Source organism: Nicotiana sylvestris, chromosome 4 (genome assembly GCF_000393655.2).
Source record: "Nicotiana sylvestris chromosome 4, ASM39365v2, whole genome shotgun sequence".
NCBI lineage: Eukaryota > Viridiplantae > Streptophyta > Magnoliopsida > Solanales > Solanaceae > Nicotiana > Nicotiana sylvestris.
In genome coordinates this window covers 23902696-23920464 of record NC_091060.1, presented here as the reverse complement: position 1 = coordinate 23920464, position 17769 = coordinate 23902696, and the positions used below count along the sequence as shown (strand labels likewise).

At 35.4% G+C, this 17769-nt stretch overlaps 1 protein-coding gene and 1 long non-coding RNA gene across 3 annotated transcripts; both read right to left on the bottom strand.

Annotated features, from left to right (window-relative positions):
• Positions 1–263: 263 nt before the first annotated feature.
• Positions 264–1709, bottom strand: LOC104248574 (uncharacterized). 2 transcript variants are annotated; one of them, XR_011406713.1, is made up of 3 exons: positions 1277–1709; positions 858–997; positions 264–688 (listed from the first exon to the last, which is right to left on the bottom strand). It is a non-coding gene; the product is annotated as an uncharacterized lncRNA (long non-coding RNA). The 2 variants fall into 2 exon arrangements; XR_011406712.1 differs by lacking the exon at positions 858–997.
• Positions 1710–1838: 129 nt separating this feature from the next.
• Positions 1839–11143, bottom strand: LOC138868110 (putative late blight resistance protein homolog R1B-23). Its single transcript, XM_070172627.1, has 3 exons — positions 10637–11143; positions 1963–3478; positions 1839–1873 (listed from the first exon to the last, which is right to left on the bottom strand). Exons 1-3 carry the CDS (start codon positions 11141–11143, stop codon positions 1839–1841), a joined length of 2058 nt encoding a protein of 685 aa, XP_070028728.1.
• Positions 11144–17769: the final 6626 nt, after the last annotated feature.

Here is a 17769-nt window from a genome sequence, read left to right as displayed (position 1 = left end):
AGCTCCCCTTGAGAATTACATAGTGTAATTACACACTCTCAATTACACCCAAATGTAATTACAGGTGACTTTCCAAACAAGCCCTAATGGATGATCCTATACGCTTTTGTTTAAAGAACATGCAATTTCCTTTTTATGGTAGTTTTGACTCGTAAAACTAGCTACTTTTAAAGAAGCTCCATTTTAAGGTAATAACAATGTCATAGTTATTACTGAATATTATATAGTAGTGATAAGCATAACAGTTGTATCGAGGGACTAGATAGACTTGACTGAAACTGTCCATTCAAAATAATGAGAAACAAACAAGACTTGTATACAGTGGCGGAAGGAGGATCTCAGCTAAGCAGTTCAAAAAGAAAAAAGTTAGAAAGGATTATAACTAATGGGAATTGAACCTATGATCTATTGATCACTAAGCTATATTTTTGGGTTGTGTCAAGGGGATTCAAAACTTAATATATAGAGATAAGAAACAGATTTTGGCTTATATATACAGTATAATTTTTCGACGAAGGGGGTTCGGCTAAATCCGCCCCTGCTTGTATAATAGTTTATCTAGTTGGAATGACATGTCTTTTATGTCAAAGCAAGAAAAAAAACGGAATAACATGTCTTTCAACAATATCAAAGAGTACTCTATTTGTCCATGATCCTAGCTCCCAGCATCATCATACCTCGATCTCTCCTGCAGAAAGGAGGAAAATTATAAATAAAACAAATAGAGAGAAAGTTGTGCGGAAAGAACCACTAAATCATTCACAATATTCCATCTACTATAGTGCAATATAAGTCAACATACATTAAAAGAAGGAATAATCATGTAGGCATATTATTGATGCAAAGGACACTCAAACCTTTATATATTGACTCTGAAGAATGAAATAATCATGGAAGAAACAACAACATCCCACTAGTGGGGTTTGGGGATGGTAAGTAGTGTGTACGCAAACCTTATCACTACCCGAGGGAGTAGAGAGGTTGTTTCCGATATACCCTATGCTCAAGAAGACGAAAAGAGACAATATATCAGTAAAACAATAGATCATGGAAGAAACAACCTTAATTATAATGGTACAGTCTCAAAGGTATATCTAATAACAATGGCAGTAGCTGGACATGAATACTGAAAGTCATTTTAATAGGAAAAAAATAAATTCTACTAACCTTTCAACTGCATGATACAGTCTCAAAGGTATATCTAATACAGTGGCAGTAGCTGGACATGAATATATATTGAAAATCATTTTAATATGAAAAAATAAATTCTACTAACCTTTCAACTGGATGTGACCATCTATTCAGTATCAGGGGGCGATAACGTGAGCTTGAATTTGATGCTTTTCATGAGTTTCCTGCGCTGTATTTCTCTCGCTGACTCAGCTGCTTTTCTTGTGTTCTCCAGCTTCATCTCTTCAAAGCTAGGAACATCAGCCAGCTCATATGGCACTGCTTGAAGATTTTCACAAAATTTAAGAACAAGGTGCCTAAGTTTTGGGAAATGATATTCTGAAGCCTCCCAATTTTTCAAGTCTGCCCCTTCAATCCATAAGACCTGGAGGTTATTAAAAGCACCTCGCTCCACTTCCCAGGACATCCCCTTGAATGCATTTTCTTTCAATTTCAGGACCTCGAGGCATTCCAACTGCCCCAATATATCTGCCTCGCTCCAATCAAACATCGTCTTAGACAGAGTTAACTTCTTCAGTGTGCGTCGAATCTTGAAGAATGATGGAGGAAGATGAGGTTTACTCGAGTAATTAGAACCATCATTGTATATCATCAAACGTTCCAGGCACTTTAGCTCTCCAAGATTTCGCCATCCACCCTTGCTAGTTTCAAGGAAAGCCTCCATATTCCCTCGGATACCCAACTTTTTTAGATTACAAGCTTTTGCAAAGACATCTTTCGTGCAACTTTTCGGTGTAATCAGAGAAAGAGTTTGTAGGCAAGAAGGTTCACCTGTTGGGATAGGAGGTGGCGGCAATTCTGCAGGGACGTTGGTGTGAAGATGCCTCAACCGCAACAACTTCCATATGTTTGCTTTTATCTCAAGGGTGGAATTTGATGTATTAAGTATAAGAGTTTGTAAATATAAGAATTTACCCAAGGGTTCAGGAATAACCTTGAAGTCACCTGAGATAGCAATATATCTCAATAGAAATAATTGGAGAAACTCTTTGGAGAAAACAAGATGGCCGGAGTCAAAGTCCAAAACCCTAAGCAATGGAAAGGCTTTGGTGATGTGTTTGATGTCACTTAGCGACCTCCTCACTTGACTTTGTTTTGAGGTAAAACAGTAAAAAGATCTAAGATGCTCTCCAAATGGCTTTCTGGAGAGAAAATCATTCAGAACAGAGGATTGAACACACAATTGACGAGTAGTCTCTGGTATTCTACTGCCAATATCTTCAGATACTTGTTGAAAAGACCATCTTTTGGCCTCCTCTTTGCAAAAGTCGTGCCAAAGGTCATGAACACGACATGTTTTTATATGACCACAAGAGCTTTTTTGGATCACCATTACTAGATTCCTATCGACGAGGCTTTTCAAACATTTTTCTGCTCTCTCCTCAAGCGATGACGATGGGTTGTACTCTATTAAGCACTCAGCAATCCATAAGCGGATCAATTTCCAAGCTGGGATATCAAATCCTCGCGGAAAGATGTTGAAATACAAGAAGCGCAACTTCATTTCCTCAGTCAAATGATCGTAAATCAGGTTTAGAAATTTATACATGGTTGTACTGTCATCGTCATTCATCTCAGGTCCCACCATATTTTCCTCGAATATTTGCCATTCTATTTGGCTCCTCCAACCTCTTAATGCTCCTGCAATTATCACTACCAAAATCGGTATTCCTCTACATTTTTTTGCCATTCTTTTTCCAAGTTCGATTAACTCATCAGGACAACTTCTCCGGCCGAAAACTTTCATTTTTAACAACTCAAAACTTTCGTCTGGAGTCAGAAATTTCAGATAATGAGGATGTGAATTGGCATATTGAGAAATAGCCACATGGCGAGTGGTCATCAGGATACGGTGACCTTTCCCATCTTTTCCAAAAATCCTTCTGAAGAAATCAACAACATCAGTGGTCCGCACATCGTCCAAGACAATGAGACGTCTACTTTCTTCTTCCAAAATACCAAGTATTATCTTCTCTAATTCATTTTCATTCATATCTTCATATTGTTCCCAGCGACTTGTGGTGATCAGCCCTTTGAGAAAAGAAAGACAAATATCCTTCACCTTACCTAAATGGCCGACGGTAATCCAATAGCAGCTGAAAAATTCATGCGACATTCGAGTATCATGATATATTTTTCTTGCCAGTGTGCTTTTGCCCTGTCCAACCACACCCACAATAGGAACAATTACATCATGATAGCCGCCTGATCCTCCAAGAAGTCGTTTGATCACTACTTCTGCTTTCTCATCAAAGCCGATCACTTCGTCATCCTCTGACTCAGGACCCTTTAAAGATTAAACAGATAGGATACGATTAAAATCAGAGGGAATGATCTTCTTTATTAATTTTGAATTAGAACTAAGAAGAGAAGTCCCAAGCAGGCCTTTGGACTATGTTTGAGTTGCAAATTGAACTCCAGCTTGTTTGGATGGTTATTACCTATTGTATTGTATTCTATTACTTTAGATACAATATTTGTTTTGATTGTTACTTAATTTTATTGTATCGTATCGTTAAATTCGTTGTTACGCAACAATGAAAAATGTCACTTTATGGAACAATCGATTTGGTGTGGTGGCTTCATTGTCTTGCTTTTTTCTCTCATCTTGCTCTTCCTTATTATTAAATAATCATATTTTATCCTTTACCCCACTTTTTTATACAATAAATCTACTATGTGTCCTATTTTCTCTTAGTAATGTTGCAAGTTTATTTTTCATATTGTTGGTGCCGTGACATCATGACATCATGAAACGAGGACAAACAATACAATCTATCCAAACGTTGTATTCATTAAACAATATAGTATAATACGATACATTATGAAACAACACGTAACAACAATTCTCTTTTTATTTATCATCTTACAAGTTAAGGAAAATTTATTTTAATAATTTGAATGAATTAAGTACATGCATCCAATGATAAGAATATACTAATAAGATAGAATAGTTAAGAACCTATATCACTAGCACATAAAGGAGCAGGTTTTCTCTTTTTACTAGTCCTTACAATATAGTTAACTTACATACAGATCGAAAGAAGGGAGTTTTGTGTAACATTTAAAATCACATCGAAGTTATGTGTCACAAGCCGAAACATTAAAGAACGTTTATTTATTCACTAAAGCCTCTCCATAACCATTGTTTGTTCTGATATCTTATTGTAAAATGAGTGGGAGAATATTGGCATATTTTAGTATTTTAATATTAAATTATATTATGTAACGATTTGGGCTGTCATTTTGAGAATTAGCGTCCCATTCGGTGGTTTAAGATCTCGAGCAACTTCGTGTTATGTATTATGACTTGCGTGTGAGGCCGGGTTCGATTTTCGTATGATTCGGGATTAAGTTGGAAGAAGGATTCTTGTTTTAGAAGCTTAAGCGGTAAAAATTGACTGAAGTTTTGACTTTTGTGTAGACGACTCCGAAATGGTATTTTGATGATTCTAATAGCTTCGCGTGGTGATTTTGGACTTAGGCATGTGTCCGGATTTTGATTTGGAGGTCCGTAGGATGATTTGATGCAATTTGGCGAAAATTAAAAAGTTGAAGGTTTGGATGGTTGAGAAGTTTGACCAAGAGTTGACTTTATTAATATCGGGTTCGGATTTCGATTTCGGAGTAGTTGTAGCTCTATTGTGTTATTTAAAAGTTGCATGCAAAATTTGACATCATTCCGGGTTGATTTGATATGTTTCGGCACGAATTGTAGAATTTGAAAGTGCATAAGTTCATCAAGTTCGATTTGTGGTGCGATTCATAGCTTTGATGTTGTTTGATGTAATTTGAGACCTCGAGCAGATCCACGTTATGTTGTAGAGCTTGTTGGTATGTTTCGACGGTGTCCCGGGGGCCTCGGGTGTGTTCTGGATGAGCTACAAGCCATTTACTCCTATTTTGGAATGTTGATTGGTGGTGTCTGATGTTCTTCTCTCCGATTGCGAAGGTTGTTTGGTGACTGGTCCTTTTTCCTTCTTCGTGTTTGCATGGTTTTGTCCGCGATCGCGTCCGTGTGAGTGTTACTTCTTCGCATTTGGTCTTTTCTGTTCGCGCAGTGTTGACCATTGTTAGGTGGCAAAGGCTTTGTTCTTCGAGTTTGCATATAATGGCCCACGATTGAGATGACTGAGTCAATGATGAACCGCATTCACGTCGCTTGTTCCGCATTCGCGTAGTGCTTTCCGTGGGGCAGTATTATTTCTTCTTCGCATTCGCTTCTCGCCTTTCGCGTTCGCGTAGCACATTCTTGGCAGCTGATGATTTTCTTATTCGTGATCACATATGAATTTCCACGATTGCGATGCATGTTACCTGGGCACAAATATAAAGTACTTTATTTCGAGGGTTTGGCTATTTTTATCATATCTTGAGTTGTAGACCTCGGAGTTGAGCGATTTTTATGGGGTTCTTCACGTGTTGGATTGGGGTAAGTGTTCTTTACCTGGATTTGGTTTTATTTCATGATTATCATTAAATTAGTGGTTTGAGTTGGGAAAAAATAAAAAATTTGTGAAAACTTTCAAAATGTAAAATGATGATTTAAAGGACGAATTGATGTTGGAATTGGATAAATTTGGTATGGTTAGACTCGTATCGGAATGGATATTCGAATTTTATAAATTTTATTAGGTTCCGAGGTATGGGCCCAGAGTTAACTTTTTGGGTTGACCTTTTAGTTTTTATTAAAGATTGAAGCTTTATTATTCGGATTTGTTTCCTATGGTTTTTATTCATGAGATGGAGTTATTTTGGCTAGATTTGAGTCGTCCGGAGGTTATTTCACACAAAAAAATCATTTTAGAATATTGGTCTAGCTTCTTTGAGGTAAGTACCTTGCCTAACTTTGTAGGAGGGAGGGGGAACTACCCGTTAGGATTTGAGTCATTTGTGCTAGTTGTGTCATGTGAAGGTCGTGCACGCGAGGTGACGAGTATGTACTCGGGTTTATTTATGGAAACTTGATCGATTAGGGCTCGTAGGTTCTTATGTTCATTAAAAATGAAGTTGTCTTATCATGTTAAATCCTACATTTACTAAATTCTCCCATACGTGTCTTATTTGGAACTGATTGTCTCATGTTCTATCCTTGTTGCCAATAAACTCTTATGTGCCTTAATTGCAGTTGTCGCCTCTTTTATTGCCATGTTTTCTTTTCCGTAATTGCTTAACCTTAAATGATGTTATTGTTTTCTTTCCCGTAGTTTCTTAACCTTAATTGAGGCTTTGTTACCCCTTTCATTGTTGACTTATCCTTATTTGAAATCTTTGATTTATGTTATTTCTCTTATGGTCGAGTTGTACTTATGTGGAATCATTGTTATACATTATCTCTCCCCTTGTTGAGCTATTCTTGTTGAAACTATTATTACCTGTTGCGTCTTTCATTGTGAGTTCGTTCTTCCGTTTTTTGTGTTCTGTAGTTCTTATGTTGATTTATTTATCGTACTCTCATGTTATTATTGTTGTTATTGTTGTACTAAGTGATGTTGTGCCGATGGCTATGCGTAGTTGTGGTATTGGAATTATTATAAGGAAAAGTTGTGGCATATGGGCACATGTGGTGAAAGATATTATATGGTGTTGTTTTGTTATTGGCACACATGGTATTGTTTAGAGGCTTGTCGGGGTGTTCGCACGTGAGTTGTCAGTGTAATTGTTATTATTGATATTTGCACATGCGGCGTGACAAGATGGGCTATATATGTGGGTTTGCCCATATGGGGAGACAAGGTGAGAATATTATTATGTGCGTGCGGCGAGACAAGGCAAGCATTTACTTTATTGTTGCGTACGTGGCGAGACAAGATGGTCTATGTCGGGGAATGATTTGTGATGACTTTTGATGGCCTAAGAACATTGTTATTGACGATATTTGTGCAGTAGTGTGCACACTTGCATATTTTGTGGTGACTGTTCCCTAAATGCCATTCATTGTATCTACTCTTACTCGTTGACTTGAGTTATGATAGAAGACTTGCACAAGCATACGCATAATTAATCACTCATATCGGTTTAAGGAGATGAATCCTTATGTTACGAACCATTTCCATGTACTTTCGTTTATTTGCCTTTTGTGTGAGAGTTATTCTATTGGCATGTGAGTTGTCCGAGCGGTCAAAGGTCATTATTATTGTTGGCACCTGAGTTGTCTGTGCGGGTATGAGATAATCATTCCCTTGGCACGTGAGTCGTCTGTGCGATTATAAGTTGTAATGTGGGCACAAGATACCAAATAATTAGGATTCATAAATTGGAACCCGTGAAATCTGACTATGAGGTGAAGTACCTAAGGAAAGTCCTTGAACAAATCTTGTGTGAAAGCAGTTGCTTTTATTGAGTTGTTACTTATTTAAATTACTTGGTCTCACTGGACTTGAACTATGTTCAGCTTACTCCACGACATTTCTACCTATTTGTTCCATATTGCTAATTGTTGTTTCTAGCATTCTATTACGAGTATTGTTTTTGTTATCTTTACTATGCTTAGATTTATATTAACATTGTTTCATGTTAGTGCACATTCATACTTGTACAAGTTGTTTAATTTAGTAGGTATCTTCACTGTCCTACGTCACTACTCCACCGAGGTTAGTCTTGATACTTATTGGGTACCACTATGGTGTAGTGATGTTATGGTTTCTGCACATTTTTGTGCAGATCCAGGTGCTTCGGAGTTAGTTGATACCTAGTTAGTTGTTCGGGTTCTGCTACGGAGACTCAAGGTATACCTACCGTCGCGTTCGCAGGCCTCAGAGTCACCTTTTGATATTGTACTTGTACTGCCTATTTTTATTCCGGAACAGTTGTACATAGAAGATTTTTCTAGTAAACTTAGTAGAGCTTATGACTTGTACTACCGATTTTGGGTATTGTACCGCACTGGAAAGTATTGGTTTACCGTAGAAATTTCAATTTCATGCTTAATAATTGTTTATGGTTAAATTTTGTCATTTAATTCAGTAAGTATTAGGCATACCTAATATTAGTGACTACGTGTCATCACGACATCCTACAGAGGAAAAATGAGGTTGTGACATGTTATGCCATGATCCATGATCTTGAGAAGTGGCCATAAGTCCCACTAACTCACAACAACCACAATTCTTTTTGTAACTACTCTCTTATTTTTTTACTACTATTTACACACGAACTCATTCATTAACCAATGTTTTCCATGATCTCATAACTTATTACCTTACTTTCTTCCAATTTAATCTAAGAAAGAATTCTTATACCTAGAAATATGAGTGTTTCTTTCATAACATGATGTAACTAAAAAAATAACTGAATTATGCTAAATTTACCCAGATTTTGGGCTGATTTCCAGCCGAATCGGTCGAAATTAGTACATAATGATGACATTCACATTAATCATGCATTTATTAAGAAAGCTATTTAATAGCTTAAATTTTAGGGGTTATTCCATTTCTTAACCCTTTGTCTCTCTTTAAAAGGATAAACCACTCTTGAGAAACTTTTAGGGTATATTCAGAAAATCATGTGTAATTACGTGGTTGTGTAATTATTAAGTAGTAATTACATAATTTGATAATTACATAGTATATTAATTACAATGACATGTTTGCATGTCAGAAAGTAATTACAATACAATTTTCACTATCATGTTTGGTTGTACAAATATAATAATTGAATAACTTTTTAACGTCACAAACATATATGCAAATTAAAAATATAAATATTATTTATTATGAGGTATTTAAAATAAATGTTTATCTGTAAAATATAATAATAATTGAATAATTATGTAAGACACAATTTCATCTAATAATTTAATGAATGTTACTCCAGCTAGAAGAGAAGCTTAATTTGCTACACTATTATATGTCTATATGAATTTGTGTGTAGTTACATCCAATCACACATAAAATTTAATTTTTTTAGATGACTTTCCAAACATGCTTTGAGAATCATTTATGGAGCTAGGGTAGATTTGGAAACGAGTAATTAAATTTGATCGGTTAAAGCCATATTTAGTTACAAAAGTGAGCCAAAATCTCACGAGCCTCTTCAAGTTGTACCTACTACTACAACAACAACCTAGTATAATCTCATTTAGTGGGGCCTGGAGAGGGTAGTGTGTACGCAAACCTTACCCCTACCCTGGGGTAGAGAGGCTATTTCCAAATAGACCCCCGATATCCTTCCCTCCAAAAACTTCTCACCTTGCTCTTGAGGAGACTCGAACTCACAACCTCTTGATTGGAGGTGGAGGCTATATCTACTACTAATCAACAAAAAATCAATGATCTTACTACTTCAATTCCACAATGTAGAGAGAGTAAACTACTGCCTGTCTCACTCCTATTTGATAGCCGTAAATATGGGTGGTAAACAGGCAGGTTGGGTCAAATACAAATAAAAAATGGGTTAACTGGCGGATAAAATAGATATTCATATTATCCATGGCTTTTTCAGTGTGATCACTTTTGTGAGAATTCCTAGTCTTACAAATTTTAGAAACCCCCAATTTGAGGCTTTAAAAATATATAAGTTAAACTCATTAGTTGTCCATTGGTTATCCATTTTCTAAGTGGATAATATGATTCTTATCCATATTTGATCCGTTTTTAAAAGGCTCATTATCCAATCCATTTTTAATGGATAATACGAGTGAATAACTATTTCTTTTAATCATTTTGCCACCACTAGCTTTTAACTAATTTCTCTTGAGAGAGCTAATTCAATGGGGAGGGCAAAAAACAGCGTCTATGGGAGGGCAAGAGGCTTGTGTTTCTGCACTTGTTTCTCAAGTGTACTTTTGCTTCATTCTTTTGTGTTTGGCGAAAGGTAATTAACTTTGGACCAAATTAAGGATAACTATGTATATATACTTTAGGATGTTGCTATGGAAAATTATATTGTATTCCATTTGCCACAAATCTTTATAGCAAATGGAATATGCTTCTTAATTAAAATAACGCATGCATCGGAAAAAGAGAAAGAGAGTGTTTGACTAAGCTCACCTTTTGCTTATATATGCGTTTAGTAAGTATTTAAAATACTTATAAGTCAAGTGGTTCTAAGCTAAAATCAACCATAAGTCATGAGTTGGTCACCTCCAACTTATAGCTTTCAGTTTGCTTATAAGCACTTCTAGTTTGACAAATACTTTTACTAGTTTATCCTTAATAATATTTTCGAATTCACAAAATACTTTCCCAAAATTAATTTCATGACTTTCACTTCATTCCATATTCGTTGTAAATTCTTTTCTTTACAATTTTTTTTTTTTAAAAAAATTTATAATCTTTTGAAAAAAAATTAACGACTTATTATCAGCTTTTATCCAAACACATAAATATTTATTTTAAAAATTAGTTTGAGCACTTTAAGCTATTTACCATCCGTCAATCCAAACGGGCTCAAAAAGTAATTTTGCAAGATGGATCATTATATTGGGTTAGGTTTGAGGGCTTACCTCCATCTCTCTTGGAACATAATGGAAAGGGTTAGATTGCTTAATCTCAATCATCCAACGCTCAAGCACCTTGGTAGGCTTGACATCACGCAGGGTATTTGAAATCAGAATATATTTTTGGCTGGACGGAAGAGATTGTGCTCTGGCGGAAGATTGTGGCATCATCGTGTCAAGGAGGCCATCGATCTTTACCAAAAGATTCTCGATTATTCTTCTCCCGCGGTCAGAATCTACGAATTTTGGCCATTTATTTTTCAGTTGGTGAACCAGGAAGTTATCAATGCCGTCCTCACATCTATATACTGCAGTTATAATGCGCATGCTCAAATCTTCTCTCAATTGATGCGTCCTTCTCATTTCTGCAACTTCGATAAGGCAGGCGTTAACTAGTTCAACTAGTTCGCGGAGAAGTCGAAATTCAGTCTCTGCACCTGCGATCAAATTCGCATCTTCACGTGACAGCTTCAACAATTTCTCCAACAGAGATTTCACCAAGATATGTTCCATTTAATTATCTTTACTTGGATGGATATATGCAACAAAATGAATACGATGTATACTAACTACTTTCTTATAACCTTGACATCTTAATTTACGATAGCTCTCTGTATATATTGAGTGAGGATGATATGGAAGAGATTATATATCTCAACTCTCAAGTTGATGTGAATTAACTAATATGCACCCCCTCCGGCCGTGGAAACGTTTTTTATACACAAGCAGGTCTTTAAAGCCTATATATTAGAGTTGAGTTTTTATTATATTACTTTTTTAATATTCAAATTTTAAAGGAAAAATGCATGAGTACCTCCGGACCTATAACCGAATTCCTAATTATACACCCTATTTTTGCAAGAATTTTATTATTCCCTAAACTATTTTAAAGTAGAATTATTTGTGTGTGTGAAAGAGTGTGTGTACGTCACTCTCCCATCCCAAGGATAGTGAAAAGAAACAAAAAATGATTTTTCAAATGATTTTTTACATTTTTAGTGAGATGTATAATTTCTTACCTTTTTTCTTCTTCTTCTTTTTTTTTTTTTTTTGTCTTTTCCTTCTTCCCCTCCACTTCGCCATTTCCGTCAATAACATACAACGGCGACTTTTATGGCCTTCTTCTTTAATTATTTTGGTTAGTAAGTTTCTTTCTCTTTCTCTTTCTCTCCCTCTCCCTCTCAAACACACAGTCACACTTTCATAAAACTACTCAGATCTGAAAATGTCTATCATCGAAAAATCTTTTATCATGCCGGAAAAAATGGAGTTTTTGAAATTTCAAACAGGATGAAGCCTTTTCTTACCCAGAAGACACACATATAGTCACATAATTCACTATCACTCGCCTCTTAATCATAAAAGCCACCATTTTTATGTCCCACAATTATTGGTGATAGAAACCATCCAAAACACCATCACCACAATAGCCATTTAAAGGCCTCAAGCTGGCTTAGCAGTCGAAAAAAAGAAGAAGAAGAACAGATAGGGGCCAAAAATTAGAACATTGGGTGAAACTTTATTGTTTAGTTTGGTAGTGACGAGATTAAATGAAAAAGAGAAAAGAGAGAAGAAAATAAGGGAAAGAAAGGAAAAATAATTTTTTAATAAAATATACACTTGTCTATATATGGCGTGTAGTTCACCTCCCGTTGTAGTATTTCAAGGGTGAATTTATTCTATTTTAAAATAATTTAGGGGTAATAAAACTCCCGCAAAAGTAGAATATGTAATTCGAAATTCGGCTATAGATCAGGGGTTACTTATGCATTTTTTCAATTTTAAATGGAAAATAATTGTAGAAGGCAACTTGAACTAATGCTGTATTCTGGGCCGGTCCCGATCCTAAACGGGCGGGGCCAAACGGTCCCGGGCCTTGTTGGGTCGGGCTTTGGCGGTCCCAGGCCAAACGGTCCCGGGCCTCACGGTCCCAATGGGTGGAACCGGCCCACGGTGGTCCTAAGCCCACATGGTCCCCGGCTAAATGGGCCGGGCCTAATGGGCTTTTTCGTTCCGGGCTAATTTTTTTAATCTAAGGTAATTTCTTATAAACTATATATGTATATACTAATATAAATTGCTTATATATAGCCATATAAATATATGTAGTATATATAGTATGTATATATAAGGGTGTATTGTGTGTATATATAATTATATATTGCCTTATATAATATATAGGTTATATATATTAGAGATATATATAGTGCCTTGTATATATATGTATATATACTTTATATGTATCATCATTGTCTTCCTCTTTAGCAATTGAAGCAAAAGTATCACTTTGCTTTTTGGATGCTAAATAAGCCTGCAGATGTCCATATAACGGACTATCTTCTGGAATATCTTCCAGATGTATAGAATGTCCTGAGGATTCTCCTGTATGCGGCACCTTTGAGTTTATCAAACTCTTTTTTCCTCTTTGTATTACTGGAGAGTTTGATGAGGATCCGTATGACGATCCCTGAGAATAAGTCCTACTAGGGGAAGATCTTCCCCTACCTCTGCCCCTGGTGACCCATGAAGGGTCCATTCTGCGGAAATTGCAAATCATTATTAAAAAAGTGATTGCAAATCATTATTAATTAAAAAGGATAGCATAATTCTAGTGCTGATATCATCTTGACCGAAGGGACACACATTTTCAATTAACTGAAGAATATCAATAACTTCTTGAAAATTAGAGTGTTCTTCTTCCCTTGTTTTAATAATGTCAGCCATAATAATATCAAGTATAACTTCTTGTAAGTCTCTATTTAATTTAATCACTTTAAGAATAGTGATCAGTACCTTATCATCAAAAAACATGGTATAATAATTCATAATTTATTCTAAATATTCCCGGGATAGAAAATCCGGAAGGGAATTATCAATTCCTTTTTTGTATTGTATTTCAAAATCGAAAGGTGCTAGCTGAGCCTGCCATCTAGCAAATATTAATTTTGAAGCATCGTGCTTAAAATCTTTGTCAAACATGTATTTAACAGATTGAGCATCAGTTTTTATCAAAAACTTTTGGTTGTATAAGTCGTCTTGAAATTTTAATACACACTTAACAATTGTTAACATTTCATGCGCCACAGTAGCGTATTTCTTCTGGGCTTCGGTCCATTTACCAGAGTGAAATCTTATTAAGTATTCACTCTTATTATTGGGATTTACTTGTTTCAAAATCCCTCCATATCCAACATTAGACGCATCTGTCTCGATAATCTTTTGCCAAGTAGGATTGGCAAGGGTTAAACAAGGTAAAGATTTAACACGCCCTTTAATACTTTTGACTAACTCAGTATGTTGGTTAGTCCAAGGGTGTTTATGATCTTTCTTCAGCCGATCGTATAGAGGGGCTAGATCTCGTGACAAACTTTTATAAAAAGGGGATATATAATTCAGACTTCCCAAAAATCTTTGTAATTGAGTCCTGTCAGTGATAACATCAGGAAATTTTGAGGCAAAATCAATAGATCTTTGTATTGGGGTAATTTTTCCCTGGCAAATATTATGACCTAGAAAACGAACATTTGTTTGGAATAGACTCATCTTAGATTTAGAAATTACTAAACCGTTTTGTATAACAATTTTCTTGAAAATATCAAGATGCTTGATATGCATCTCCAAAGTTTTGGAAAATACTAATATGTCGTCAATATAAACGATGATAAAATTCAAATATGGGTTAAAAATATCATTCATAATTTTTTGAAATTCAGAAGGGGCATTTTTTAAACCAAATGGCATAACATTCCATTCATATTGTCCAAATGGAACATTGAAAGCAGTTCTATAAGTATGCTCTTTAAATATTTGAATTTGCCAATAACCAGATTTTAAATCAAATTTTGAAAATATATTGGCGTCATATAACCTAGATAGCAAGTCCCTTTTATTAGGGATATGATACCTAATCCATTTTAGATGTTTATTTAATGGTTTATAATTTATAACTAAGCGAGGAATACCTCGTTCCTTTTCTGCCGCATTATTAACATAAAAGGCAGAACATGACCAAGGAGATTTTGAGGGTTTTATCAAACCCTTTTGTAACAAACTATCAATCTCGTTTTTGCAGAATTCAACTAGCTCAGCATTCATCTGGCAAGGTCGAGATTTAGTAGGAATATCATCCTCAGAGAAGGTTTCTTCGTATGGAAGAGTTACAATATGCCTTTTCCTGTTCCAAAAGGCACTAGGGTGATCGGCGCAAACATCAACGGCCATTTTTTCAGCAATCAATTTAATATTTCTTGCACTACATGCAAAAATGATATTTGTGCTTGTGATAGTGATGAATTTTATAAATTGAAATCACAATTTGATGGTCTTAATATAAAAACTATTACATCTGACAATGTAATAGAACTTTTAAAAGAAGTTACTGATGAAAAACTTCGTGAAAAAATTATTACTTTAGCTGCTAAGTTCAAGTTCTAGTAGTTCAAGATCTGTTGAAAAATACAAAAACGAATTTGAACACTTTGCACCATATTCTTTATCTGAAATAAATAGAAGACTTCAAAAGTCCACTACTCCTAGTCGAGATACTTCTTTTGATGATTTAAAAGAAGAAATAGAAAATTTGAAAAGAGATATTAAGTCTCTTAAGCAAAATCAAATGATTTGTGATCACCGTATTACTCAAATTGAGACAAATAATTCTCTACCTGAATCTTCGACTAAAGGATTTTCTGATTTTTCTAATGATAAAGGAAAAGAAATTTCTGATGAAAAATCTGATTTATTTTTAGGTATGATGCAAATTATTACTGCACACAAATGGTATATTAAATGTACTATTTTGATTGATAATAATTTTTCTATAACTGATATAGCTATGATTGATAGTGGTGCAGATGTAAGCTGCATTCAGGAAGGATTGATTCCTACTAGATATTTTCAAAAGACTACTCATTTGGTGAAACATATAGCGCTATATATATATGTATTATATATATATATATAGTTTATATGTATTAGATATATAATATATATATACTATATCAAATTTAAACACAAAATAAATTACAAAGAAATATTCAAGGGAATGTCTTATAATTTTTATTATTGCGGCATTAACAAAAAATGACAATATCTTTCTTAGTCTTCCTCCCCCAATGGAATGAGCACAACAAGGTACTAATACCACCATTAAAAGGAAAAAAAAAAACTAAGGAAGATGTGCCAAAATACAAGCTACATATTAATCTATGTATTATTTCTAACAAATCTCATAAATCCTTCAAGGTCCGGAGAAATTTCCGTTGGTGGTGGTGGAAAAGAAGCTTGTTCATCACCACTTCCGGGCGAAGCAGCATCCTCCGCAAGTTCCGCTAGCATTTCTTCATAAGCTTCGTCTATCTCCGGTTGTGATTCTGCAAGTCCAAAATTTCTTCTTTCTGAACGGATCCAATCTCTGAAGAGTACTGATTTCTCCAAGCTCTCCCTTATAGACGCTCTATGATCATCGATTTGAAGTCTCGCTTGACTGAAAGCACTTTCCGATGCCACTGTTGAAGCTTGAATACTTAAAATATCTCGAGTCATCCTTGAAAGAACCAGATAGTGTTTTTGTTTGTCCTTCTACCATTCCAAAACATGAAGGAGCCGTCGAGATTCTCTGATTCAAGTCCCTGCGATAAATAAACTTGAAGCTCATTTAGTTGTGCACTATCACCAATATTATCACCTTGAGAACCCCTGAACTCCGTCCAAGAACTAAGGGCTTTTAGACCCGCAGTTCTTTTATGAGCCATCAAAGACCCACAAGTTTTACACTTAGCCTTAATTTGTTCTCTTAGTTGAGTAAAAAAATGCCAAACAAGAGATGTTTCGGGCCGTTTAGAAGGTTGTCTATTAAAAGTAGAGGTTACTACATGAGGGTCAGGCGAGGCATCAGTTGGGTTATTAACAGGACTAGTAGGTGTATCATCTAAATCCGGTTGCGTTTCATTTAAATCATCATTTTCCTCATCATTTTCAAAGATAGTTTCATTAGGATAAAGAACATTCATAACTTTTCATTTAATTGTTGACCCGGTGCAACATCATGGCAAAATTGACTATCAAAAATTGAAAACAAGGGTTATCACTATCAAGAATAATAGGTGGAGGAGGACGGGTAACAGGTCTGGGTCGGGGAGCCGGGGGAAGAGTAGTAGCTTGGCGACTAGATTCACCAATTTTAGATTTTCCCTTACTCTTACCACCAAAAATATTTTTCAAAGAAAATGTCATATTAATTATAATTATACTAAATAAATCTAACAAAACTATAATATTAAAACTTAAGAGTTGGAACGAGTTTACCGAATTGACGAACAACTTCTTGAAAATTGAATATCGTTGAAGACTTGAAGACTTGAATACTTCAATTCACCAACTTTACCATTTTTTACGAAATTGCAATAATAAAGTAAGCAATTATAGAAGAAAATTAGAGAGAGATTGATGAATTTGTGAGTAAAAATAAAAGAATAGAGGGGTATTTATAGTTGAGAATTGGAAAAAAGTACAATTATAAAAAGTTAGGGGTTAAAGCAAAGTTTGGGGGCCAAATGACTATTTTTTAAAGTCTCCAACGGACCAATTTTGAAGCCCAACGGTCAAATTTTAAAATCTAGCCGCTGGGCATTTTTTAAATTTTTTTTTTAAAATAGCGGTTGGGCCCGGTTGAACCGGCCCAGACCCGCCTGCCGGTCCCGGGCTTAACGGTCCTGGGCTCACGGGCTATTTGTGTTGAACCGGCCCGTCACGGGCTTTTGCACCATTTAAGCCTATGCCCACTTGAACCGACCCGTTAGGCCCACGGTCCTGGGCCGGTCCCGGGCCCAGACCGGTCCACAGTACAGCCTTAGCTTGAACTCTACTATCAAGATCCTGAAATTGTATACCAAAAATAAGAAGGGTACCAACGTGTTCTTGTTTTCATCGATCGTCGATCTTGATTCGGAATAGCTTAAGACTATTTTGAATTATTGGTATTGTTATAAAAACTTATAATTAATGGTAAAATAAAAAATTTAAGTTAAATTATTTTTAACCGAAAAGCACTTTTCTTGAAGACATGCAAGATGAGAGTGTATATACAAATGCCAATGTGTTCTATATTTAGATAGAAGGATAAGTCTCATATGCCTGGC

What these genes read in the sequence shown, in the direction of transcription:
- LOC138868110 (XM_070172627.1), bottom strand. Translation starts at nt 11,143, where the DNA reads ATGGAACATATCTTGGTGAAATCTCTGTTGGAGAAATTGTTGAAGCTG. An exon ending in ATGTTCCAAGAGAGATGGAG is followed by an intron (nt 3,479 to 10,636) that starts GTAAGCCCTCAA and finishes TAATCTTTAAAG; the next exon opens with GGTCCTGAGTCAGAGGATGA. An exon ending in GCCACCTCCTATCCCAACAG is followed by an intron (nt 1,874 to 1,962) that starts GTGAACCTTCTT and finishes AATCTAAAAAAG; the next exon opens with TTGGGTATCCGAGGGAATAT.